The 26813-nt window shown below is 31.3% G+C and overlaps 1 protein-coding gene across 2 annotated transcripts in view; it reads left to right on the top strand.

Moving 5' to 3' along the window:
- Nckap1 (NCK associated protein 1) overlaps nt 1-26813 on the top strand; it is a 99849-nt gene that overhangs the window by 36198 nt on the left and 36838 nt on the right. For both annotated transcript variants that reach the window (XM_046447390.2, XM_058580303.1), the window contains 11 exons: nt 1133-1270; nt 1965-2013; nt 6208-6364; nt 9405-9461; nt 11845-11941; nt 12304-12410; nt 13276-13408; nt 16035-16116; nt 17268-17326; nt 20860-21005; nt 23087-23219. In XM_046447390.2, coding sequence (XP_046303346.1) covers nt 1133-1270; nt 1965-2013; nt 6208-6364; nt 9405-9461; nt 11845-11941; nt 12304-12410; nt 13276-13408; nt 16035-16116; nt 17268-17326; nt 20860-21005; nt 23087-23219 — 1158 coding nt within the window. The remainder of the gene's footprint in view (nt 1-1132; nt 1271-1964; nt 2014-6207; nt 6365-9404; nt 9462-11844; nt 11942-12303; nt 12411-13275; nt 13409-16034; nt 16117-17267; nt 17327-20859; nt 21006-23086; nt 23220-26813) is intronic.

Below are 26813 nucleotides of genomic sequence, written 5' to 3'. Positions count from 1 at the left end.
TGATTTTGGTGGTACTTTTTCTTACCTAAAAGTCTTTTCCTTACCTCTCTTTTTGCTCTCTCCATCCACTTCTGATTTTTCCCTAATCATGCACAGCCTGTTTTTATTTGGCCATTTCAAATTTCATTATTTCTTTTGCTGGGTGATTCAAATTTCCTTAAATGTTATTTTGCAGTCTTTTAAAATTCTCTGTAGCCAGTAAATTGTATTCAGCATGTAGTATATTATCAATAAACACTTAGAATTGTTCATTTGAATCAGATCAGTTATTTCATAACTATGATTTTCCTGATGTTCCATGATACTCAGAATTTTGATAGACTATTATACATCTGCTAGGATTTTAAAAAATTAAAATCACATAAATGAATTTTAAAAACATTTTTGTTGGCTACATCAGAATCACTATGTGGATCTTAGCAAAATGATTGATTCTGGGATTCTACTCCTAAAATTTAGTTTGTTAAATTTTAGATGGAGGTGTGGATTCTCTGAACAAATTCACCTTGCAGTTTATTTGTGAACAAATTAAAGAATCACTGTACGGAATTTTTAGGAAGCAAAGATGAATAACAAGGATAGTTAGAAAAGCAAGCAAGAAACAAATGAGATAAACATTAAATATCTTGATGATAAAGCTATAGTTAACAAAGTAGACATTAAGTAATTTATTAAGATAGAGTACAGTGGATTATTTTTATAAGGCATTATTTGAAGAAATACAGAACATGTTAAGCTTTCTTAATACTTGGGCATATAATCTTTAAAGTCTTTTTCTTTTTTAGTGGGAATTATCAGACTAGAAACTTTCACTTTGTGAAAGAATGGCAGTTGATCTCTGTCTCTTGAAATAAAGATCCCAAAGTTTACACAGATTTTAACCTCAAAGAAAGTAACAGTATTTCCTGAGTGAAGCTCTTGCTCAGAAATGTAAAATCTACGTAGCTTTTGTAGAATTAAAAAAAAAAAAAAATGTAATGGAGGGACGTCCTAACCCAACTCAGAAAGCTTCATAATTATGTTCTGTTGTTTTATAAAGGTAGAGTTGGAAAGGCACAGCAAGTTGTAGCTGAAATTTAATTGAAAAAGAAAAAGAATTATTCCTCAACTAACTTTTTCCTCTTTTAATTAGTCTCTTTCAGATGCACTAATTTCTCTTCAGATGGTATATCCTAGAAGGAATCTTTCAGCTGATCAATGGAGAAATGCCCAATTATTAAGTCTCATCAGTGCACCTAGTACAATGCTTAATCCTGCACAGTCTGACACTGTATGGTTCTATTTTTCTCTTTTTGAGTGAAAATAAGTGTTTTTTAAAAAAATATTTAACAATGTTGTTGAAACTTTTAAAGTTAGAATTAGACTATTAGCAAAGTTTATTATAAATTGCTCATTAAATCCTACTCTTTTGATTTTATATTTCAACAAAAACCGATGTAAATTTAATATGACTAATAGTTTATGTATTTGTCTTTTGAAATTTGTTTTAAATATCTTGATGATATCATGGTAGAAAAATTGGAAGATATAGAAAAAAAATCAGCTCAAATTTTACTAAGTAGATAAAATCAATATTCTATTATATTTCTTTTCAATCATTTATCTGTATATATGAACATAGAGAGAGCATCCAAGCACAAATCTCTTTTCAGTTGACTAAAATTTTCTTTTGGAATAATATAAACTCTGAAATAGGCTTGAAAAATTGGAGAGTTGTTATCTACTAGACTGAAGAAAATTTAGGAACAGTATTTTTAACAAGAGAGTTGAGCGTGTGCATATATAAAAGGGGCACACTTCTCCCATTATTGACTGCAAATCTACATGTAGATTACATAGCTTTATTCAGTTTTTCAAATTTGTTGTGGTACTTGATGCAAGAATTGAGGAAGAGAGGAGAGTAACTCAGTATGAAAATTTTTGAAGAATTTCTTTTAACCACAAATGTATATTCTCTTCTTAAGATGCCTTGTGAATATCTTTCTTTGGATGCAATGGAGAAATGGATCATCTGTAAGTAAAAAAGTTAGTTTTGGGGATTACCCACTAGGTTTTAAGTTTTAGAGAAAAGAGGTAACATGTCTTACCTCTGTGCTTTCCACTATGCTAAACCACTTACATGTACTTTATCTCTTTCAGTCCTAATATTGATCCTGTCATAATGTAGATAGCCTATATTATAGGTGAGGAACCCAAATCTTAGGCTACATAGCTGGTGAGTGGCAAAGACAAAGTAAGAGTCCAGGCTGACACCAAGGCTCATGATCTACTTTATGTTGCCTTTTCAATGTGACTTTCAACACTAAATGTTTGTTTAGCTTTTTTTTTTTTTTTTTGTGCTGGGATTGAACCCAGGGCCTTATACATTCAAGGCAAGCATTCTACCAACTGAGCTATATCCCCAGCCCTTTGTTTTGCCTTTGCCTTTAGTGAGTTTTTTTGGATGGCATCTATTCAGTTAATGTTTTTGGTTTTCATTTACTTTCGTAAATATAAATATTGCTTATCTATTTGACAGTTTGATGAATGAGGGGTAAAATTATTAATTTTTGCTATAGAAAGCTTGCAAACTATGAGGAGAATGGACAGTGTGGCACAGAATGGGAATTGTTATAATATGGTTAAATTTCATCTTCCCACTCCTCAGGCTTACTGCCAAAGGGGAATAATTTTGAGCAGTTTTTATTTTATTTCTTGTAGCACTTTGTTTCTTGGTTTATTAACTTTTAGATAGATTTTGTTGACTTTTAAATTTTCTATAGTTCTTTATAATTGCTCTATTTTTTATAGTTTTTTATTTTCTGTAGTTGTCTTTAACTTTTTGGATTGATACTTTTTTTTTTTAAGGAGAGAGAGAGAGAATTTTTTAATATTTATTTTTCAGTTTTTGGTGGACACAACATCTTTATTTTATTTTTATATGGTGCTGAGGATCGAACCCAGCGCCCTGCGCATGCCAGGCAAGCACATTACTACTTGAGCCACATCCCCAGGCCTGGATTGATACTTTAATAAAATAATATACAAAACTGGTGGTATTTCTAGAAAAATGAAATAAAAAGACATAGTTTTGATTATTAGATTCTGTTTACTCTGACAATTAGATTAGTGGGTTTCTATTTAGAAATCATTGTCAAATTTTATGAAAAATTTAAATTCTCATAATTTGTATGCTTTTTATAATGGACTGGCACTTTGAATAGCAATATTTTTGAGTATATAAAAGGAAGAATTTAACACATACCACCTGTTCTTAGCCATTTTTTAGTTAATTGTATTTTTTTATGGGCTTATGATATATTTTCTTCTATAAATATAATTGAGATTTCCATGTTTTGTCTGTCATTCAACTTATAAAATAAAACAGTGGTTAAGTACCATTGAGTTTAATCCCCGAAATCAAGGGGAAAAGAAAAATGGATGGGCAAGATACCTCACTGGTTCTTACTGTGTCACTAATTTATACACATATCTATCCAGAGAGATTGTTTATGCAGTACTGAGGACAAGAACGTTTTTATTTGCCAGAAAATATCTTTTATGACAAAAAGTCAGTTTCCAGTAGTTTCTACACTAAGTTACTGTTCTTTCTCTAGTTTCTTACCGGTAATTGGACTAAATCTGTTGCTTTGATCTGAGGTTTCAGAACTTAATATCTATAGAATTGGGTACTGAAAATCAGCTTTTGAAATATTTCTTTTGCTCAAATGTGTAGTGGTTCTTAGTTGTTTTCTGTTTATGGATATCTGACTAAAGAATGGTGTTGATAAGTAGAGTTAACTATCATGGCTGACCTTTGGCATTATGTAGGATTTTTTCCCCACCTCATTCTCTGTGAATGCTCATTGTAATGACCAGGGAAGTGGGTCAGGAAATGCGCAGTAACCACAGTTGTCAAAGCAAAGAACAGTCACTCTGTGTTTTGCTTTTTTTTTTTTTTTTAATATTTTATATATATCTATATATGTAGATATATAGATATAGTTTTAGTTGGGGATGAATCTTTATTATTTATTTATTTATATGGGGTGCTGAGAATCAAAACCAGTGCCTCACAGAGGCTAGGCAAGTGTTCTACCGCTGAGCCACAACCCCAGCTCTGTGTTTTGCTGTTTTTATATATTTCAACCTTGAACGGAACTACTGCAGAGCTTAAGAGTTACCTCAAACTTAGTATGAATACCCACAGTTTGATTTTCTTTTAATACTCCACTTTCTTTATAGCTTTGCAGTAGATTAATTCAAAGTGTGGTTCCTAAACCGGCAGTGTCAACATTACCTAGGAACTTCTTATATGTGCAGAATCTTGATCTCCATTTAAGACCTCCTGAATCAGAAACTCACTGAATAGGAACCAACAATCTTGTGATTTAATAAACTTCTCTAAGTGATTCTAATGTAAGCTGAAGTTCAGGAATCACTATTTTGGATTATAGCTTGGGGCCAAGAGTTATGGAAGATCTCAAACTATTTGAAATGTAAAAAAATTATCCTAATGTTCTTTACAGAGTCTACTCTTGCTATATTGGTTGGACTTGGGAAACTCTTTGGGATTGATTTCCTTTTAATCTGTAGACTCTGGGATTATTAATTCCTGTCTCCTTTTATTTAATTGATAATCCATTTTCATCTCTTTTATGTTCAAAGATTTCTCCAACTTTCTTGTCTACTCTTGGCCTTCTGTTTTGTTCACATTTTTTATGGATATATATATCTTCTTTATTAGGATGTTGGTAGGGAAAGAAGATTAGTTTTTGGTGTAATTATCCTTCTCATTTTAGGCAGTCTAATTTAGATTCTTTTGCGCTTTTTGATTTTATTTTAAATAAATGCACATACTTAAATTTATAACCCATATCTTTTTAAAAAAAACCAAAACAGAACCCTGTTACTTACAATATAAGTGATAAAATTTTTTTTTTGTCAGTAGCAAATATTTTATAAATCTGAGTATGGCATCCTTCCATGAATTCTATATCCTTAGATTGAACCAACCCACTGATTGATAGCATTTTTAAAAAGTTGCATCTGTACTGAACATGTATAGAGCTTTTTCTTATCATTCCCTAAAAAATAAAATGTATTAATTTAGGATTTACATTGCATTTGATAATTATAAGTAAACTAGAGATGATTTAAAGTATACAGAGAATGTTTGTAGGTATATGCAAATACTGTACCATTTTACATAAGGCATTTGAGTGTTTGGATTTTGGTATTCTGGAGGGATCCTGGAACTGTTCCCCTGTATATAATAAGGAATGACTCTATAGAAACAGGTATAAGATATTGGTATGAGGGATTAAGGTAAAAATTCAGTATATAAAGTAAAAATATTTTACATTTCTATACACGTATTTGTTTTATTTAGTTGCATATCAGACCAAGTAATTGGCTTGCTTTTAGGGACCCAATGTATGAAAAAAAATTTTATATTTTAAAAAATTTAATGGAGGTAAAAATATTTCAATATTTATAACACCACTGTATATATCTACTTAAATATGTTAACTTGCTTGCATAATTGCCCTTTAGGAAAGTTGAGCTACGGAGAAAAAAGATAAGTTTTGTGTCAGCAGATTTTGTGTTAAAGTGTGTTAATGTTTGTACAGCTACAATGCAATTTGGTAGTTTATAAAATGGGAGTGACTTGAAAATCACGAGGAAATCTCACAGAAAATGGGACTGGTTTGTAACTGGCCCAGCATAAAACCTTGAACATGTATAGTAGGTACTAAGTAAATGTTGAATGATTGAAAGATGAGGTCTTATGTCTTACTATAGATAGGACATCAATGAGCATAATAGAATTATACATTTGTGTAGGATTTCAGGATTAGGTAATAGAAGGTAAAAGATAATTGAAATTCAGATAATAGAGAGTAGCTTAGTACATTGAAAGAATATTTGTCCCTGAAAAATGTTTTATTAAAACGACTTCATTCATAATTCCAGAAATGACATTTTTTTCTCTTGTTTATTAGTGTGGGTCTGAAGAACTGATTTTGCAAAATACAGAAAATTATAATTGGGAAAGAAAAATATTGTTTCATTCACACACACACACACACACACACACACAGAAACACACACGTCATCTTAAAAGCCTCAGGTGATTGTGGTTATGTTTCAGGGTCTTTAAAAAGTTACACTGTGACTGAAAGAACATGTTTTACATTTTGTATTTGCTTTTCTTTTTATTTAAAGTTGGCTTTATTTTGTGTCATGGGATCCTAAATACTGATGCTACAGCACTGAACCTTTGGAAGCTAGCTCTTCAAAGTAGCTCTTGCCTCTCTCTCTTCCGGGATGAAGTTTTCCACATTCACAAAGCTGCAGAAGATTTATTTGTAAACATCCGAGGGTATGGCACTTTCAATTAATTTGTCTTTTTTGGAAAAGGGTTGTGAACGGATTATCTTTCCTAAGTAAGATGTAGCCTGTATCATGTTAGCATAATTTTTAAAAACAACTTGCTGAGGGCAGAATAAGATGGTATAGGCTACAACTTCCTGCAGGATGTAGTCCCAGCCAGTTGTTTTTTAAAAAAACTATGCTGATATGGTATTGATCATATTTTGACAGATACCTCCATAGTTTAAAAATTTAAAAAAGAAATCTAGCATTCCTGCCCTTTAAAAAACTTGTATTCTAGAGAAGGAAAGAGGTGTCTTCTTGTAAATCATACATATATCATATTACTGAAAGCATCATATATGTTTTTAAAAGTTTGACATTTTTAGAAGTGTTATTTGAGAATAGAAGGTATTTATAAAAGTAGTGGAAGCAATACAAAATGATTTCACTAGATTATAATAGTCATAAAAGTTAGACTACTGTAATAGGAAGTCATGTTTCCTTATAGTAGAAGTTAACCCAAGTGATTTATTTTCATTTAGTTCCTGTAAAGTCAATAATCCTCTGAAGTTTATGTCATGAAAATTTTTAATGCCTTCATTTCTTTCCATTTGAGTTCTATAGCCAGTATTATAAAAAGTCAAGTTGAGCCATACTTTGTAATAATTATAGAATCTTTTGAACTATGGAGCTTCTGAAAAATCCTGGATCCCCTTTACTTATTTTGAATAATTGTATTGGCCTGCTAACTCCAGATAAAAATGAAATTTGTCTGCAATTATTTCACATCCAATTTAATAATGTCTCAATGAAATTGAGATAAAATAAAACTTCTATTATTTTAAAATAAAGATGTGTCTAGCATTGTATAAAACTTGTATAAAGATTCTAGTAATTATTGAATAGTAAAGATGTGTTTAGTATTAGTAGTTTAAGCCACTGTGTATCTCAAATTTTAGTGTGCTTAAGAATTACCGTGGAAAACAAATGAAAATCTAGGTCCTTGGGCATTTTATTTGACCTTTTATCTTTGTACCTTGGAGATGTTAAAGGAATTTGCCCTTTCCTCCTTAGGACTTTATTAAGGTTAAAAACTAGAAACAGAAAAATAAATACATCTTAGGTACATTGCTCAATGAGTTTACATGTGATTGCTCTTGTGTGTCCACCACCAAAACCAGGATGTCGAACATTTCTGTTATTCCTACATAATTTTGTGCCTCTTTCTGATCCATACTGCAGCTCCTAGCCTTCCCTCTCCTTGCTCCATTCTCAAGTGACCACTTTCTGGCCTCTGTCACCATAAGTGATTCTAAGATTTTTTATGAAGTGATCTGTCAGTCATAAAGTGAGAAGTAGGGCCCTCTGTACTTTTCAGCTCTTGTTTTAGATGGTGGAATAGCCTAAATATTCTGTGTTATATGGGCCTTGTCATTTTCTAATTGATGAAAATTGAAAATCAGGAAACTTGTATTATATCTTAGCATATTGATCACCTCTTTATGGAATCATTATATATATATATATATATATATATATATATATATATATATAATCTATTTATTTTTCTTGATGAATTTTTAAAAAAAATTTTTATTATTAGTTGTTCAAAACATTACATAGTTCTTGACATATCATATTTCATACATTGGATTCAAGTGTGTTATGAACTCCCATTTTTACCCCGTATACAGATTGCAGTGGTGCTGAGGATCGAACCCAGGGCCTCGGGCCTCGCATGTGCTAGGCAAGCGCTCTACAGCTGAGCCACAATCCCAGCCCCCGTATTAAATATGTTTAACATTTAAAACCAAGTAGTCCGTGTTCATTGAGTGAACTTATGTATGGTACAAGTAAATATAATGACAGTACAAAACCAAGTGATTTTAATTATCCTTTTAAAATGATAAATTTGTCATTGAGAATCTCTATATTTAAATTTGAGAGGTTTAAATGTTGATTAAATTATGAGTGACCAATTTAAAATTTGAATTGTGGTGGTTAAATCATAAGTATAAAAGCTTATTAATAAATATAGAGGCAGAAGATTATAGGATTAATGTGTTTTGACATTTGCTCAAAGAACACGAAGGTATGCAGAAGTTGGAGTTCATTTTGATGTAAGTGGCTTTACCAGTTGTCAGGAAGATATATTTTTCTTTAACATTTTAGGGCCTTTGAGTTTTTATAGTTAGTATTCATCAGTATTTGTTTTTCCAATGACACTTTTAAATTGGATGATGAGAAGAAAACCACATCAAAAGGCTGAAAGATAAAAGGACTATGAAAAACTGAAGTAAATAGAAAGATTTCTGTAAAAGAATCTGTTATGGTTTGGAAAATAAAAGTGGGCATGTGTGTGTGTATGTGTGTTTTTAATAGTAGGTAAAAAAAATCACCCATCATTCTGCCTATTAAAAGTAAGCAAGTGATTTTCTGCCTCATTTTTTTCCATCACAGGACCCCTATGCCCAGAGAGTTACTACTACTGTTTATCCCTTATATATGTCTTTTCAGAATTTTTCTGTTTATGGCATAATCTGACTTTATTTTAGTATCTCTGTTGGGCTTATGGAAGCAAAAAGATTTAATAAAATAAAAATCTTCTATGGGTGTGGTGACATGCCTATAATCACAGCTAATCAGGAGGCTGAGGCAGGAGGATCACAAGTTGAAGCCCATTTTGGGCAACTCAGTAAGACCTTGTGTCAAAATAAATAGGGCTGTAGATGTAGCTCAGTGGTAGAGCACTTGCCAAGCATTTGTGAAGCCCTGGGTTCAATCCTTAGTACCGTTACAAATGAATAAATAAATAAAAATCTGCATTGTAAAGTTTAATCTTATTGTTGGATTTATTTTTCTAGGAAGACTTTCATGGGGCATTTAATAATCTAGGAAAAGATGTGGACAGACTTCTTCCATTCATTTTATTTAAGGAGCAGTTGATAATAAGTCATTTAGATTGACTTTTAGTATTTCACTGACTCCTTTGTCTGTTAATCATCAAATTAAGATTGACATAATTCAATTTTTCTTTTTACACATAGTTACAATAAACGTATTAATGACATAAGAGAATGCAAGGAGGCAGCTGTGTCACATGCGTAAGTATTTCTCTTTTTTTGTCATACTTTTAATCAAGAGGAATTTCTTAAAGCATTGTTTTTGTGAAGTTAATATAGATTAGTGATGTGCAAGATGTGGCAGTAGAAGAGGGAGAATTTTACTCAAGGAAAAATAATAAGTATATAAGCTCCATCCCTTTGTGTAGACAGATTTTAAACATTTTCTGACTATTGATAAAATTCTCCAAAGTACCATACAAAGGACTTTTGTTTAAGATATCATCTCTTACTGCTGCTGTGGTTCCCACACCAATAAATTGTGCTCATTTTTGTATTACCTCATGAAAATTGATTCAATCTCATGCTGTCCCAATAGTGTATATGTTTGAAAGTATGCGTACTCCATACCTTTTCCCAATTTTGTTTCTTATATTAGTAAATACATAGATATCCTAAATTAGAAACTAGTGTACTTAAGACCTTTGAATGACTTTCACATTACCTCATGAAATAATTCTACATAATTTGATATTTCACCTTAATTGTTATGTATGTGATATATATATGTAGAATATTTTCGTCAATGAGCTTTAGATCATGGAGAGAAAATACTATCTGATTCATCAGTATTTCTATAAGGTGGAGAGAAGACAAGTAGTACCATTCCATAAAAGAAAAAAGAAAACCATAAGAAGTTTTAAAATTTAGGCTGTAGGATAGATATTGGGATTTTAAACCATCTTTATTCATTATATCTGTCCTATCATTCATTGTGCCTACTGTTTTCACCTGAATGAGGCACATTTTGTAATTCAAAAATGATTCTCTGCTTGGTGCTTTGTTGCATGCCTATAATCCCAATGGCTTGGGAGACTGAGCAGGAGGATTGCAAGTTCAAAGCCAGCCATAGCAACTTATCGAAACCCCAAAGAGCTTAGCAAGACCCTGTCTCAAAAAATAAATAAATTTTAAAATGCATTCTGCTGTCATATATACCTAATTAGAGTAAATAAATTAATTAATTAAAAGTAAATAAATAAATACATAAAAAGGGGTAGGGCTATAGCTTGGTGGTTTAGCACCCTGGGTTTAAGCCCTCCCCTCCTCCTCTCCCCCAAAAAAAGAATAAAAAATGATTCTCTAGTTAAAATAACATACTTTGTGGAGATTATTAGAATTTCTTTCTCGACCTGTAGAAGTACACATTACCATTTCTTCATGGATAGAAATATTATCATGGTTACCTTTTATAAAAAGCATTTTTACACATAATATATTTTTATTCCTTTTATGCTTTTTTAAAAATATAAATAATTATAAAATACTAAGCAGTATTAAGTTCTCTAACTTGTTACCTTGTGCCAGACCCAAGTTCTTTATAAACATTTTCTCTCAGGGTTAATATACACTCTTCATAGCAACCCTATGAAGTGAAATAGTCAAAATAACATGTGTCCATTTTCTTCTCAGAAATGACACCAGATGACTTTAATGTACTATGTCACAGAAAAATAATTCAGATATTCTTTATACTTGTGTTTTAACTCAGATATTATTTATACTTGGGTTTTTGGTATGTTCATTCATATATATAAATATCATTATGTAACTATCTAAAACTTTCTTGAAACAGTGTACATTTTGCATAGTATGAGGTGTTGGAAAATGTAGGACTTTTTTTTTTCCTTCTGTTAATATGTGAGAATAAGACCTAATTTGCATTTTTATTTTAAAATACCTTGTGTAGTTGCTGGGGTTGTTTGTAGCTCAGTGGTACAGTACTTGCCTAGCACTTGTGAGATACTGGGTTCAATACTCAGTACTACATAAAAAAATAAATAAATAAAATAAAGGTATTGTGTCCATCTACAACTAAAATAATATTTTAAAAAATGCCTTTCCATATCTGTTTTTGAACTGACTTGTTTAGACAGTTTAATGGGAATATACTATTTAATGGGAATATACTCAACAAATGTGGGTGTCAGTAACTTGATATCTGTTAAGATATGTTTATTTCCATCTGTAATTGACAAAAATGTATATAACAAGATAGAGTTTGCTTTCAAGAATCTCACAGTTAAGTTTATGAAGTGCTTAGCTTACATAGTATTAAAATTGTAGAAATTGTTTAGAAGTAGAAGCCGGATATTGGGAAATGTTTCTTGAAGTATTAGTTTTGATGGGTAGGATTTTTATTGATGGAGAGCAGCAGAATAAACATTGCTACAAAAATAACACAAGAAAGGCAACATAAATTTAGGAAGTCATTTAATGATAAACATATAGAAGATTATTTTTATTAGGCCCTCTGTTTCCTAAAAGAACTTTGGAAGTTAACCCTGACATGCTATGTTACTTTAAGTTGCTGATGATAATTTTAATAGAAACAGATAAACTATAATGATATCTTTTCCTATAGTGGTTCAATGCACAGGGAAAGACGCAAGTTTTTACGGTCTGCTTTGAAGGAATTGGCTACTGTTCTTTCTGATCAACCTGGCTTGCTTGGTCCCAAGGTAATTGATTTAATTCTTACTTCAATGTGTATACCATATGAAAAAATTTAAAAGCGTTTCTTCTGTATGAAATTTTACTAAAGTATGAGTCAGGGACTCCATAAAAGGATTTTTGCATTTGGCCAAGAATGAATTTGCTGACTTGACACTCATACATCAAACTTGCCTGCATTTTCCTCTGTTCTTATATGCATGCTCGTCCTACATACCTATAAGTTTTCTTTCGTCCTTTCATGTTAGTGTCTTCCCTTTTGAGTTTAATATTGTTTCTTGCCAATGACTTTTCACTTCGAAAACTGTTATGAATATTTTGTTTTTAATCTTTGAATGAGAGTAAATCATTTTGTTGTTGTTTTTAATAGGCACTTTTTGTTTTTATGGCATTATCTTTTGCCCGTGATGAGATTATCTGGCTACTTCGTCATGCAGATAACATGCCAAAGAAGAGTGCAGATGACTTTATAGATAAGTAAGTTAGTGACATTAGAAAAACATTATTTTCTGTTTATTTTGATTCATGGGCTACAGAATGTGAGGTCTTACATTTGAAGCAAAGTTATTTTGAAAAACATTACAGGGATTTTTGTCAAGATAGGAATATTTGTAACATATCATTAATGATATAAATTAGAAAAATCACCTGATTTGAAATTAGGGCTTATGTGTTTTCTCTAATTAAGTACTAATAATAAAGTTATTGTTTAAGTTATTGTTTATTCTTTTACTATGCCCAGTAATATTTCCTATGAATTTGTTTTTCTAAGTCATTTATTATACAAAATATTTAAATAAGAATCCTTACAGAGTACATTGTAACCCAGTGTGTCATTTGGAATATCTTTCAGTTTTTAATCTGTATTCTTTCAACATGACTTCTTAGGTAAATAAAGTAGAGAAATAAGAGCATACAAAAAATTACTTATTTCTTACTCATCCTCTTTCACTTGTGATTTAAAATGATGTATTTATCAGATGTCCAAATTTCATTTTCATTTCCTTTCTATCAGTTTGAGTATTAGTAGTTTTTCATTTTTTTTTTTAGTTTCTATAATTTCTTTATTCATATGAAATAATTTTGAAAATAAGTATGACATTAAATATTAAAAATGCTCTTTCTTGGGCTGGGGATATAGCTCAGTTGGTCGAGTGCTTGTCTCCCATGCACAAGGCCCTGAGTTCAATCCCCAGCACTACAGAATAAAAGAAAAAGAAAAAGAAAAAAAAAGAAATGCCCTTTCTCAGAAAGAGTTCTGGAAATAATATCAAAAGCATTTAATATTTTCTTTGATAACAGTGCATTTATTCTTTGACATTTCTCTTGAATTTTTAAAAAGGCACATTGCTGAATTAATATTTTACATGGAAGAACTTAGAGCACATGTAAGGAAATATGGACCTGTAATGCAGAGGTATTATGTGCAGTACCTTTCTGGCTTTGATGCTGTTGTCCTCAATGAACTTGTGCAGGTAAAAACTGTTTCATATTATTTTCCCTTTGTTCTTTCCTTCCTAATAATTTGGTAATTGGTTTGTTCACAAACATTTATAAAGTGTAATCATGTGCTCAGCAGTGGAAATATAGATGTAAATAAATCATGGTTGTATCTTGTTAAAAGAACATTTTATAAAGGCGAAGAAAAATTAGTTGTAGTGTAGTATGGTAGGTGTTATGCATAAGTGTGTATAAAACTCAGGATGAACACAATAAGAGAACAGTTATTTATTCTGGACATGAAAATGTCTTAGTATTATTTTCATTTTGAATTTTCCTCAATTTTTTTTTTTTTTTTAGTTTTTTTTTTAAAGGGGGAGAGAGAGAGAGAGAGAGAGAATTTTTTAATATTTATTTTTTAGTTTTCGGTGGACAAACATCTTTATTTGTATGTGGTGCTGAGGATCGAACCCAGCGCCGTGTGCTCGCATGCCAGATGAGCGTGCTACCACATGAGCCACATCCCCAGCCCTGCTTTTAGTTTTATCTTTTATAATTTCCATTATTTCTTCAATCGTTTTCACCTTAATGTAAGTTTTCTTTATTCCAAAAAAGTGACCAAAAGGAAAATAGTATTTTATTTTCCTTTATTTTGGGAATCATAGATATCCGAAACTACTGTAAGCTAATAATACAGTTCAGAGAAAGAGCTGTAAAAATTCTCTTTACATAGCTACTGGTCTTCCTATACTAATATATTTCTTCTTTCACCCACTAGATGGAGCTCAGATACTTCCTTTCTAGAATGGCCATTAAGAAAAGAACTGAAATTTAGAGTATCGTTGCTTTGTTATAATTTTATTTGTGAATAGTTATTACTAACCAGATAAACCAGAGGTTATGGTTACTGTTCATTTTTTATTCATATCAGCATGCAATCTAAAAAGGAAACCAAAATTCTGGTTTCATGTGACTTTTTTAATAGCTTTTTTTTGTTGTTGTTGTTGTAGATAAATATAATACCTTTATTTATTTATTTATTTTATGTGGTGCTGAGGATTGAACCCAGTGCCTCACACATGCAAGGCAAGCGCTCTTCCACTGAGCCACATCCCCAGCCCTCATGTGATTTTTTTTTTTTTTAAGGTACTAATGTTTTTAATTTTTGACTCTTTGCTGTGACTATTTGAATATTTGTTTATAGATTTTTGATACAGTGTTAATGTTTAAGTTACTTTAAATCTCTTGGTCTTTTATATAAAGTGGAGTTTACCAACAGTGAGAAAATTTAATTCCTAGCATTTCTTTTGGGATTATAGTATCAGTAGTAGTAATACCAGCAGCAGGAATAATACTGATGTTAAAGGTTGTTAGATTTATTGGTAACAGTTTATTAAATCTATATAATAACTCTGTGAGGATACATATAGTAATCATTATTGACTGAAGGAAAAAGACCTAATGTAACTTGCTCAATATCACATGGATTGTAAGGAATAGAGCCATTCAAACTTAACTCTGAAATCCAAAGTCTGAGCTTTTTACTTCTCTCTTCTGTTGTAAAGTACATTCACAGTTCTTTTAACCTCTTGCTAGAATGTAAATTTTGTTTTTCATTTTTATTTTTTGCTGTTCTGGGAATTAATGCATGCTAGTCAAGCATTCTACCATTAAGATATAACCCGTAAGGATGTAAAGTTATAGCCAAGATTGTAAACCTTTTAATGTATTTTATTGTAATAGTATTAAATTTTTATTGTGGTAAAGCATGTATAATAAAATATACCATTTAGTTATTTATTTTTAATATATATTTTTTAGTTGTAGATGGACACAATACCTTTATTTTGTTTATTTATTTTTATGTGGTACTGAGGATTAAACTCAGTGCCTTACATTTGTGAGGCAAGTGCTCTACTACTGAGCCACAACCCCAGCCCCATCATTTAGTTATTTTTAAATGTGTAGTTCAGTGACATAATATACACTTAAAATTATTGTGTTGGTCTATATGTTTGTTAGCTAAGCATTTGCTTTTTTAAAAAAATATATACATATATATAATTTATTTATTTATTTTTTTTGCAGTGCTGAGTGTTGAACTTAGAGACTTGTGCATGGTAGGAAAGCACCTTACCATTGAGCTATGCTCCGAGCTCCCAAATATTCATCATCTCAGCCATTTTGAAAGGGCACTTTTTTATAATCCTAATTTTCTTGAAGTATAATTTATATGTTATTAAAAATTATCCATTTTTATTGTATGTTTTGAATTTTGGCAGTGTATATATCCATTTAACTGCTACCACATTTAAGATGTAGAACATTTCCAACACCTATAAAAGTTTTTTGGTACACCTTTATGATAGATTCCCTCACAGATCCCCAACAACAACTGATTTGCTGGCAATATAATTTTGCCTGTTACAAAATTATCATATAAGTGGAATCATACACTTTGTAATCTTATTTTTTTTATTTCTTTCACCTAGCAGAATGTTTTTGAGATTCTTGTTGTTGTATATCAGTATTTATTCCTTTTTATTTCTGAAAAATGTTCCATAGCATGACTGTACCACTTTATCTATCTGCTAGTTGATGGACCTGTGAGTTTTTTCTTAATTAGATGTTTTTTAATATTACTTTTTGTTCATTTTATAGAATCTTTCTGTTTGCCCTGAGGATGAATCAATCATCATGTCTTCCTTTGTTAACACTATGACTTCACTAAGCGTGAAACAAGGTAAGTCTTTTTAGTAAAGGCATTTTTTTTTCTTTTCTCTTCTTAATTGATTTTAAAGTTTGATTATTAAGGAGAAAATTTAACAGTGAATTTTTAGAGAATTATCTCATCTTTGAACGTATGTGGCCTTTTTTTTTTTTAAACTTTGTTGTCTCTAAAGCAAATATTTTCAAAATGGGTTTGTGATCATAAGAATGGTGTCTTGATATTTCTTATTTGGGGGAAAAAGAAATATTCTATAACAAAAATAAAACAAGAAAGGATACGGAGTATTCTAATGAAGTGTCAGAGAGCTTAGGAGAGAAGTTTACTTCTTCTAGCATAACTGCCTCCTTTATCTTTATAGTATTTGAGAAGTGTTTCACTATCTTAGTTCTTAAATTAAAAGCTTTTATTTTTGTTTTTTAATTATATACATAATGAAAATTTTACCATTTAACCACTTTTGCCCATGTAGTTCAATGGTGTTAGGAATGTTCAGAGTCTCGTACAACAAAGCTCCAGAAATTTTTCATCTTTAAAAACTGAAACTCTGGCCATTAAGCAACATTCCATTTTCTTCTCTTATCGACACCTAGCAAAACCATTCTATTCTCTATTCCTATGAGTTTGACTTCTCTATATACCTCATATAAATAAACTATACAGTTTTGATTCTTTGAGATAGGCTTCTTTTATTTATATGAGTATGTGGTGATGGGGTCTCAGTTTGTTGCCCGGGCTGGCCTTGAACTCTTTGAACTCAGGTGGTCCTCTTTAGCCTTCCATGTAGCTGGGACTTCAGGTGCATGCCATTGCATTCAGCTCTATTTTATTTCACTGAATGTAGTGTCCCCAAGGTTCAGTCATATTGTAACCATGTATCAGAGTTTTCTTTCTTTTTAAGACAGAATAATATTCCATTAATAATTATGTGCTACGTTTTGTTCATCCATTTATCTGTTAAGAATGTTTAAGTTGCTTCCACCGTTGGCTATTATGAATAGTACGGTTGTAAACATGGGTTTACACATGTCTTTCAGACTCTGGATTTAATTCTTTTGGTTATATACTCAGAAATGAAAATGTTTTAACTCTTAAATTGTATGATGTAATTATAGATTTGTGAAAACATTAATTTGCTTTGTAATCTTTTCTCCCCATTTTTGCAGTTGAAGATGGAGAAGTATTTGATTTCAGAGGAATGAGATTAGATTGGTTTAGATTACAGGTATGAATAACAATTTTTATTATTGTTCTGTTTTGTTCTTCATTTTAGTTAACATGAAAAATTTTATAGACGATATATATAATATGTATTTATAGAAGATATATATAGGGAAAGACTTTATTTATTAGAAAGACTTTCTTTGCATATTAACTATAAAAGAAACACAGGGTACTAGTTATTAAGTTTACTTTAAGACAATATAACAGTGCTTTTCAATAAAGTAGATTATAATTTTATAATTTAAAACAAATTATAAAAATTTAAAACTTAAATACCAATCTCTTTTGATTATCCTGATTCAGATATTTAAAGTAAAAGCATAAAATCTTTTAAAAAAAATATATAATCCAGTTATTGACTATTTTAAAATAAAGAACCGGTTAGTAAAAATTTTAGGCTTGCTGACCATCCAGTCTCTGTTATTGTTCTGAGAGCAACTAGAAACAATATATAAATGTGGGGTCATGGCTGTGTTCAAATAAAACTTTATTTATAAAAACAAATAACTAGGTCAGAGGCCATTGTCTATCATCATCAACTGATCTAGTGATGTAAGCTTTAATTTTCTGAAATGCAGAAATAGTTTTAGATTTCAACAGTGTTCAGTTATATAGATCTCTCACATGGTTTTAAAGGGCTTTAAAGTTGAAACTAACATCTTTCTATGTACTGTCAATTTAACAATAGAATTTTGTTGCCCTTTAAATGATTCTAGTACTTAGAAGAAAAGGAAGAGAGGAATTGTTCTCTTCTTTGCAGATTTTATAATCTAGCTATGGAAAGAAGGCATAAAAGATGTAAACAATTAAAAGGCAGTTGTAAACCTAAAAGATTGGGAGATTTTGGATAGAATATAATTATTCATTAAATATAGTCTTCTCAGAAGGGAGAAAGCTTTTGTGAAGTAGGAATTGCTAATAATAACTTTAAAGAGAAAGCCAGATTTTACCTGGAAATTGAAAGATGGGTAGAATTTGAATTAGAAAATAGCTTGTCCAGGAAAAGGGCAAATAATGAATAAAGGGCAAATAAAGAGACTTTTAATATGAAGTTTTAATATAAGAAGGAGCAGATATTCACAAAATAAATGAATGATTTGACTTTGACTACTGATAATTGGTTTCAGTTAGAAGAGTTCTTGGAAAAGGAACCTGGCGTAAGAGACAGAAAGAGTTCTGTAGATAAATATCAGTAGTTCCTTTGGTAGAACAGGGCCAATGGAAGTTTTTGGGAGAATATTAGTAGTGTGCTTTGTACCTTCACTGGAGTCCCATCCAATTTTGATCCTAAAGTTCAAATTTGATCCTAATGTTCTTCAATAGGTCACTTTAATGTTTTCTCTTTTTTCCTGCTCTTAAAAGAAGAATTCGGTCTTCATGTATTCTTTGTCATTTTTTCTCCTACATTCTAAAGGGTCTCATTCCCCTGTTTTCCATCAGTCCCTTAGTCATCTTTAGTTCCTTTTCAAATATCTCATTCCTTTTTGTATTCTAAATTATTTGGTTTGCTCTTATCTTAGACTTTTTTTTAAATTGTAGATGGACACAGTACTTTTATTTATATATATATATATATATTTTATGTGGTGCTGAGGATTGAACCCTTGCACATGCTAAGCAAACACTCTGCCACTGAGGTACCAAAGTCCTATCTTAGACTTTTATTTAAAAGCATTTAATAGCATATATTTCTCTTTCCATTGTTGTCAGTCCTTTCACAGGAGTGTTTTATATCACGTAATCTCATTTTGTTAGTTTCTTCTAAATTTTTTTTGTAATGTTATTTAAATTCTGAGTCCTTAAAATGACATTAGTTAGTGGAAGTCTTTATTGAACTCATGGCCACAACTGATTCCTCTTTACACTCTAAAGCTGATTAAAGGTAAATAAATCTAATAAGGCTTAGTTTGTTATAAATATCAAGAGAAATTTTGACCTCAGAGTATTGTCTTCATTATTCTTCATTCCCACCCCTTTCCTGACAGACTAAGTCAATAAAATGCAAAACTCTGCTTTCTCTATGGTGTTGCTATCTTAGTGAATGGTAACATCATCCACCCAACGGCCCTTGCCATGGTAGAGTTTGAAATTTGATTTTTATCATAGACTTAGAAGGCAAGTTCTTAATGTTTCATGGATTTTGGCAAAAGACCTGGGCCTCCTTGGGCAGAGACCAAGTACTTTATTATTCACAGTACAGGAAACAGTGTGAGGATTAGCATATATGCTTTGATTTGTCCATATCTAATAAGTCCTGCAGTGGTGGCCAGGGGGAGCTGTGTAACATGCAGTGGATTTGTGTCGTAGCTAAGGAACACTGAGTTTGAGGAGCTTTGCATTCTGTCATCAACATATTGTATGCTTGCTATTTGATCCAAGGAAAACATTACTTCACCTCTCAAGTTTGGTATCTGCAAAACAACTCTGAGAAGTATCCTGGGGAATAAGTAATACAGACCTTGCATTTCTTGCATACCCACCAAATGTATGGGAGTGCATGAGATCCATGAAGGACGTCCCCCAACACCCAGAACTCTGGCCAACATCTGTAATTCTTCTGTTGCCCATCATATCTAGTAATTTCCCAGATTAAGCTCTTTAATTGGTTTCTATCCTAGACCAGATCATCATAGTCTTTGTCTGATTTATTGTCACCATGGCTTTCAAATAGATTTCTGCCTCATTTTCTCATCCTACCTGCACTTGACCATTTCTCCACTCCCTCCATGCAGAACAATCTTTCTGAGACAAAAACTGGCAATTACACAGAACCCTTTCTGGTTCACCAAAAATTCAAATTCTTTAGCATGATATATAATGCTATAAATGATCTAGTTAAAACTCATTTTCACCATTTTTCTTGTTTTGTTTATGAACTCTGGGCATAGTAAGCAGTATGTATTCCATAGGCACTTCCCTTATTATTCTCTGTCCTCTGAAATGTCCTCTATCCACAGGCATGAGTCTGTTCTTTTGTGATTTGGTATCTTAGTCATGGAATTTCTTTTCTTATAACCTGTCTTGATGATTTGAGTTAAGTTCTATTAACTTTTTGGCTGGCTTACCCTAATTTTTTACTATCTTCCAGACTTTTATAGAATCCTTCAAATCAGTGCAGTGTATAGTATACAGTTTTTTTTAGTGATTCAGTATAATCTAAAATATCACTGAGTCAACATATACAATATTTAGTTTCATCTGATGTTTACTGTATCATTTTCTTAAGAGTGAAAATTTCTTTAGGTAAGGTTAACATAAAAACAAATTGCTTTTTCCTTTTAATATTATTAACTTTTGTAATTTGTGATTTAAGATGACCCATATCTTAAATTCTATTTTATGGACCTTAATTTATTTAAAAATATTCTTGATAGGAATTTCAAGTTAGGATCACTAAGACAAAATAAAAAGATGAACAGTATCACAATAAATGGTTTAAATATTTTTCAGTAATGGATGTTTCCCCCCTATAGAAGATAGGTCAGTCTTTGGTCTCTACATAAACTACTTTTGTTTTTTGTTGTGCTTTTACAGGCATATACTAGTGTCTCTAAGGCTTCACTTGGCCTTGCTGATCACCGAGAGCTTGGAAAGATGATGAATACAATAATCTTTCATACAAAAATGGTAGATTCCTTGGTGGAAATGTTGGTGGAAACATCAGATCTGTCCATATTTTGGTATGTTGTAATTTTCCTCAAATCTGGATTTGAAGTTTTTAGTAGCCAAATATAAGTTTCTTGACTGTTCCTATGTTAGTCTGGTTTTTAAGATAATTCAGTAAGACTCTTAAGAATAAAGGAAATAGGAGGCCAGGTGTGGTTTGCGTGCCTGTAATCCCCGCTGCTTGGAAGACTGAGGCAGGAGAATTGCAAGTTCAAACCTAGCCTCAGCAACTTAACAAGACCCTAAGTAACTCAGTGAGACCCTGTTTCTAAATTAATACAAAACAACAAAAAAGGGCTGGAGATGTGGCTCAGTGGTTAAGTGCCCCTGGATTCACTCTCCAGTTCCCTACCCCCCCCCCAAAAAAAAAAAAAAAAAACAAAGGAAATAGTAGAATTACTTTAAAACTTGCCAACAAAATGTACCAAGATGGGGTTGGGGATTAATGTCTAGGTTTAATTCTCGATAAGAACAATCCTTTTGATGTGAATTTTGTTTCTTAGGTTTTGTTTGAGGGCATGAAAAACATCCCCTCCTTTGCATAGTTTGACCAAGGGGCCAAAAGTTGTGCATCAGGGTCAAGTAGAATAAATAAATATTAGAAGTTATTAAGTTATCTGGTAATTTCACTTCCATTGTGCTAAGTTAAATATTAGTATTATAATGATGATTCCCTATATTGTGCTTTATTGTCCTTTGTTTCAGTCATAGCCTCTTTATTAGTACTTAGAACTGGAGTTTACTTTTTGCCCCTTTTCTTCCTTCCTAGAAACCTTTGAAGAAAGGTTATATTTTTTGGTATTTAATAAATGTTTGAATGCATAAATGAACTTGTTTGTGATCAGACTAATAAACAGTAGAGCTAGGATTCAAACCTCAAGTCTTCTGGCTCACAGCTGTATAATATTAACTATATTTCCTGATATTTGGCCCTTTTTTCCTTCTTTTATTTTTTAATATTAGGGAAGTGAATTATAATAACCAAGTCTGTCTTTTTATTTCTAAAATGTTGAGGTAAACTGAGTGAATAATGGTAGTAATTTCTAGCTATTGAACAGAGATCACTGTGAAAAACTCTTCCTTTCTTTTATTTTGGAAAATAGCCTAATCCATGATCATTTGTGCACTTTGTTGAAAATAGTGTTAGCAGTATTATAAACGAAATCTAACTCATCAGGTAGAAAAGGCCAGCTTCTTAAAGGAACTCATGAACACATCAGTATGTACACTTTTTAGCTTTAGATATATCACATGTCAGATTCATAAGAATTTTAAAGGTTATTTGGAGACCTATATTACTTTCTGACCCAAAGGCTATCCTAGAAAAAAAATTGGGACATTTTAGGTATTCAGATACTTTTAGCCACAGAAAGGTTTCTATGACAAAAGAAAGGTACAAGAATTAGATATTCCTCTCATTTTCTTAAACGAAAAGCACTTTGAATAATGTTTAAATTTGGAATTTTTAGTCATACTTCATTAAATTTTATCCATATCCTTTCACAGTTGCATTCTAATTTACATGTCATATCCAGCATAGAAACACGTTTACTGTTTCTGTTTTTCTCATTACTCTGAGACATACTGCATTGTATTCACGTATACTCTTTTACATTTAGATTTAACATGTTAAATTTGGATGTAGTTTAAAATTGATGGCATGTGATTATATATTCAGCAGTGTTTTCTATTCTCATTGGTACTTAAATTAATGGTGTCTCTTAAAATTGATGACTCAACTTTGATGAAATTAATAATGTAACACTTGAATATATATAGTCTTATTCCATAGATGTGGCTTATTTTCTCTTTAATTTTTTATTTTAAATATTTCTTAATGATATACAAATAACATCTGTATTACTCCGAAATTATTATTAGCATGTAAAAGAAGCTTTTTTTTCCCTGTAAAATAACTATTCCTAAGGGAATAAATCCCACTGGTTGGCAACTTTCATTCGCTTGAATCAAACTGAATTAATTGTGCAGTATCATGTTAGAAAATTTTTGTTTTAACTATTAATATATTACTATTTATAAGTGTCTGTAACTATAAAAATTACAATTCTAATTTTCAATTTGTTTCTTAATATAGTTTTTATAGTCGAGCTTTTGAGAAGATGTTTCAACAATGTTTGGAGTTACCCTCTCAGTCAAGATACTCAATTGCATTTCCGCTACTTTGCACTCATTTTATGAGTTGCACACATGAATTGTGTCCAGAAGAGGTAATTTCAGTGAAGTACTGTGATTTATGTGGTCTGCAGAGTGAACTAGATCAAACTTGTAGCCAAGTAATGTTTTCAAAGTGGGTTACTTCACACTTAAAGCATTTTTATGCAGAATAAAAAAAATTCTTGCATAGATAATTTGATTAAGGTGTAATAGCTAAAATATATATGTGGATGAATAAATATATGTATGTATATGTTAGAACATTTAATAAAGCCACTTGTAATTGCCTTTATTAAAATAAATGTTGAGACAGTTTCCCACTGAACACAGCATGGTGATGTGTATTCATCTAACCCCTGCTGGAGGAATTGTGACACTATATAAGTGTCATATATTATGTCCCTGCTGCAACTTTAAACAAGCAAAATGCAAAGTTGATAATATCTAAATTTTCCTTCATCCCGTACTTTACAAAAAAAGTCATATGGAGTAGTTATACTTTGAATTTAGTTTACAGAATGAAACCAAAATGTATAAATTTTGTGTTTCCTAACATTTCACAGTGTACATTGTATCTTTGTACATTTTGCCTGACTTGCCCTATTTAAAGTATTTTTTGCTATATAAACTTTAACAGTTATTAAACAATGTTTTCTTTTTGGTTACATAATGTTCTGGATATGGAGATGTTACATATAGTTCTTACTATTGTGTTAGGATGAGACTTAACTGCTCTATCTTCCACTGTACATAGTGTACATTGGGGTTGATATAGCACTGCTGGAAACAAGAAGAAACTGGACTAGAATAGCACTTTGTATTTAGTCTGTATTCATCGTGGATGCCTTCCTTAATAGCCATATGCAAAAAAATAAAATATTTATGAAAAAAAAGGTGGGTCAGGTAATATTTATGGTAAAGATAAGTTTGTATAGTTGCTTGCTTTTCATCTTAAACTATTAGTGAAAGCACTTGAAAATTTAGATAATGGATTACTGAGTAAACAAAATCAAAAAGACATTTCTGACTTATGTTAATAGATACATTAAACAAAATCCAGATTTGCTGATGTTTGTGAGGTGTACACACACACACATACACAATTGCTGAACAATTGAACTAATCAGTTTTATTGAGCCCAAGTATCAAGCACAAAGTTCCAAAATGTACCCAGTATCATGGGGTAGTGATCTATGGTACTTCATGGTGGCATAGATAATAATAAGGTGTGTTTTTAAATTGTTGGACTACCTTTTAAATGTTCTCACCACAAAAAAAGTGAGTTGGTGAAGTGATAGATACATTAATTAGCTTGAATGAATCTTTTTTTTTTTTTTTGTACCAGGATTGAACCCAGGGAGCTTAACCTAACTGAGCTACATTCCAAGTCCTTAGTTTTTTTTTTTTTTTATTTTGATACAAGGTCTTACTGAGTTGCTTAGGGCCTCAATAAGTTGCTGAGGCTAGCTTTGAATTCTTGATCCTCCCGCCTCAGCGTCCTGAATTGCAGGGATTATAGGCTTGCACCCCCATGCCTGGCATTGATTGGATCTTTGTACAATTCTCATATAGTTCAAAACATTAGGGCGCTGGATGTATGGATCAGCAGTAGAGTGCTTGCCTCACGTGCAAGTCCCTGGGTTTGATTCTCATCACATTATATCCTACACACACACACTCTCACTCTCTCTCTCTCTCTCTCTCTCTCTCTCTCTCTCTCTATTTGTCAAAAGAGGGAAAAAATATATTCAATGTTTCTTCTAATCTTTAAAGAAGAAATACCATTTTCTAAGTGTGTTAATAAGAATATATATTAAAATTAATGTATTTCTTTTAAACTTAGTGTTTTGTTCTATAACGTAGATCTGCAAAACTTGTAGAAAAGAAACTTGAGACTAGAATAACATTGTCAGAATCTTTAAGCATTAGGTAATATCTATTGTACATTGTATGCCAATATTCCATGGAAAGAGGACTTTGAGACATAATAGCTTGAAGGAAGGTTTTGGGGAAATACTTTTAGAATTAATACCTGTGCAACAATTTTAATAGATTTATAGATTTTTCTTAGATGGAATGGATTTTTTTTTCATCCCAAGCTTGACACTTAAGACATGCTATTCACTCTTCCTCACCGTCATGCCCTATAGATACCACAGTCTGGATACTCTAGTATTCACATGTAAGCTATACACATCCTCTCATATACTTTAAGTCATCCCTTGATGGCTTATAATACCTAATACAATGTAAGTCCTGTTTAAATAGTTAAGTATGACAAATATAGAGAATATTGACAAGGAATAAAGTCTATACTTATCCAGTATTGATGCAGTTATTTCCCTCAAATATTTCCAATCCATGGTTGGTCGAGTCTGTGGTTGAGGAATCTGTGGATATCGAGGGCTATCTATACAGTAAATGGATTCCATCTTTCACCTGGATTATTGTTGTGGGCTCCTTAGCCATTGTCCTCTAAAAGTCTATGTTCAGCACTATAGTAAGAGGCAGAGGGAGGATAGTAGACTTGTATAGCATGTTGAGAACAGTTGTTTTTTACTCTCTAGCAGGTAAACAATATTTAATTGTATCTGGCTGCAGATCCCTTTTGGTTTGGCTTCCTGTTGTATTAGTTTTAAAGGGCATTTTAAGTAAAGTACATTGTAAAGTCTCATGATGAATCTAGGAAAGTTAATTTTTATGTCAAGTATTTTAAAATTTTCTTATATTTCAGCAAAATAGGAATACTATATGTAATCTCTACATTTATAATTATGGAAGGAAGGGAAACTTTTAGTAAATTTGTTTTTTTTGTAAAGCATCACAAATGTATTGTGCAAAAAAAAAAAATTATGGCATTATATCTTCAACATCCTAGTTGCCGTTGAAAAGAAAAAACAATCAAACTGTTATAACTCACCAGAATTGGAGAAAATACAGGGGGTGGGGTATGACTTAGTGGTAGAGCCCTTGCTAGCATTCACAAGCCCTGGTTTTAATCCCCAGCACTGCCAAAAATAAAAATACAGATTCCTATAGAGATGTTATATTTGAGAGAAAAATTGTGTGTATCTTTACATATACATATATAGTATGATAAAACTTAAAATTTTCTTTTTGTTTTGTTCAAAGAATACTTGCTTATTAGACTTTTCTTCTTTTTCTCTCCCTCTTTCTTCTATTCCCCCTGGTAAGGGATGACTGGTTTTAGAAATTTTTAATGTCTTATGAGTTTAACAACTTGATTTCTAATGCTTTTATTTAAATATTTTTCTTTTTCTGTTTACATGTAAATTTAAGATGAGATAAGATTGAAAAACTATTAAAATTTGTTCTTACATATGTGTTTAATATTTTAATGTTACATAACTGGATTAAAGACTTTGTGGATATGAAAATTAAATGCATAGTTTTTTATGTTAAGGAAATACTGATCTTTGAAGATTCTTCCTAATCATACATTTGTATAATCAACAAGTACTTGTTATTTCATGTTAACTCTGTGCAAATACAATATAGTAGATTAATTGTTAAAAAGAGGTCAAAGAAATCTATAACATCATTCACTCCTTATTGCAGAATAAGACTTTAGCCTAATTTTCCATGTTTTCTTAGTGTTTTAATTCAGATTACTTTCTTGTAACTAT

This window comes from Marmota monax, unplaced genomic scaffold, assembly GCF_021218885.2.
Source record: "Marmota monax isolate L192 unplaced genomic scaffold, Marmota_monax_Labrador192_F-V1.1 WCK01_AAM20220418_F8-fsc00007, whole genome shotgun sequence".
NCBI classification, from domain to species: domain Eukaryota; kingdom Metazoa; phylum Chordata; class Mammalia; order Rodentia; family Sciuridae; genus Marmota; species Marmota monax.
This window is presented reverse-complemented; position numbering and strand designations above follow the sequence as displayed.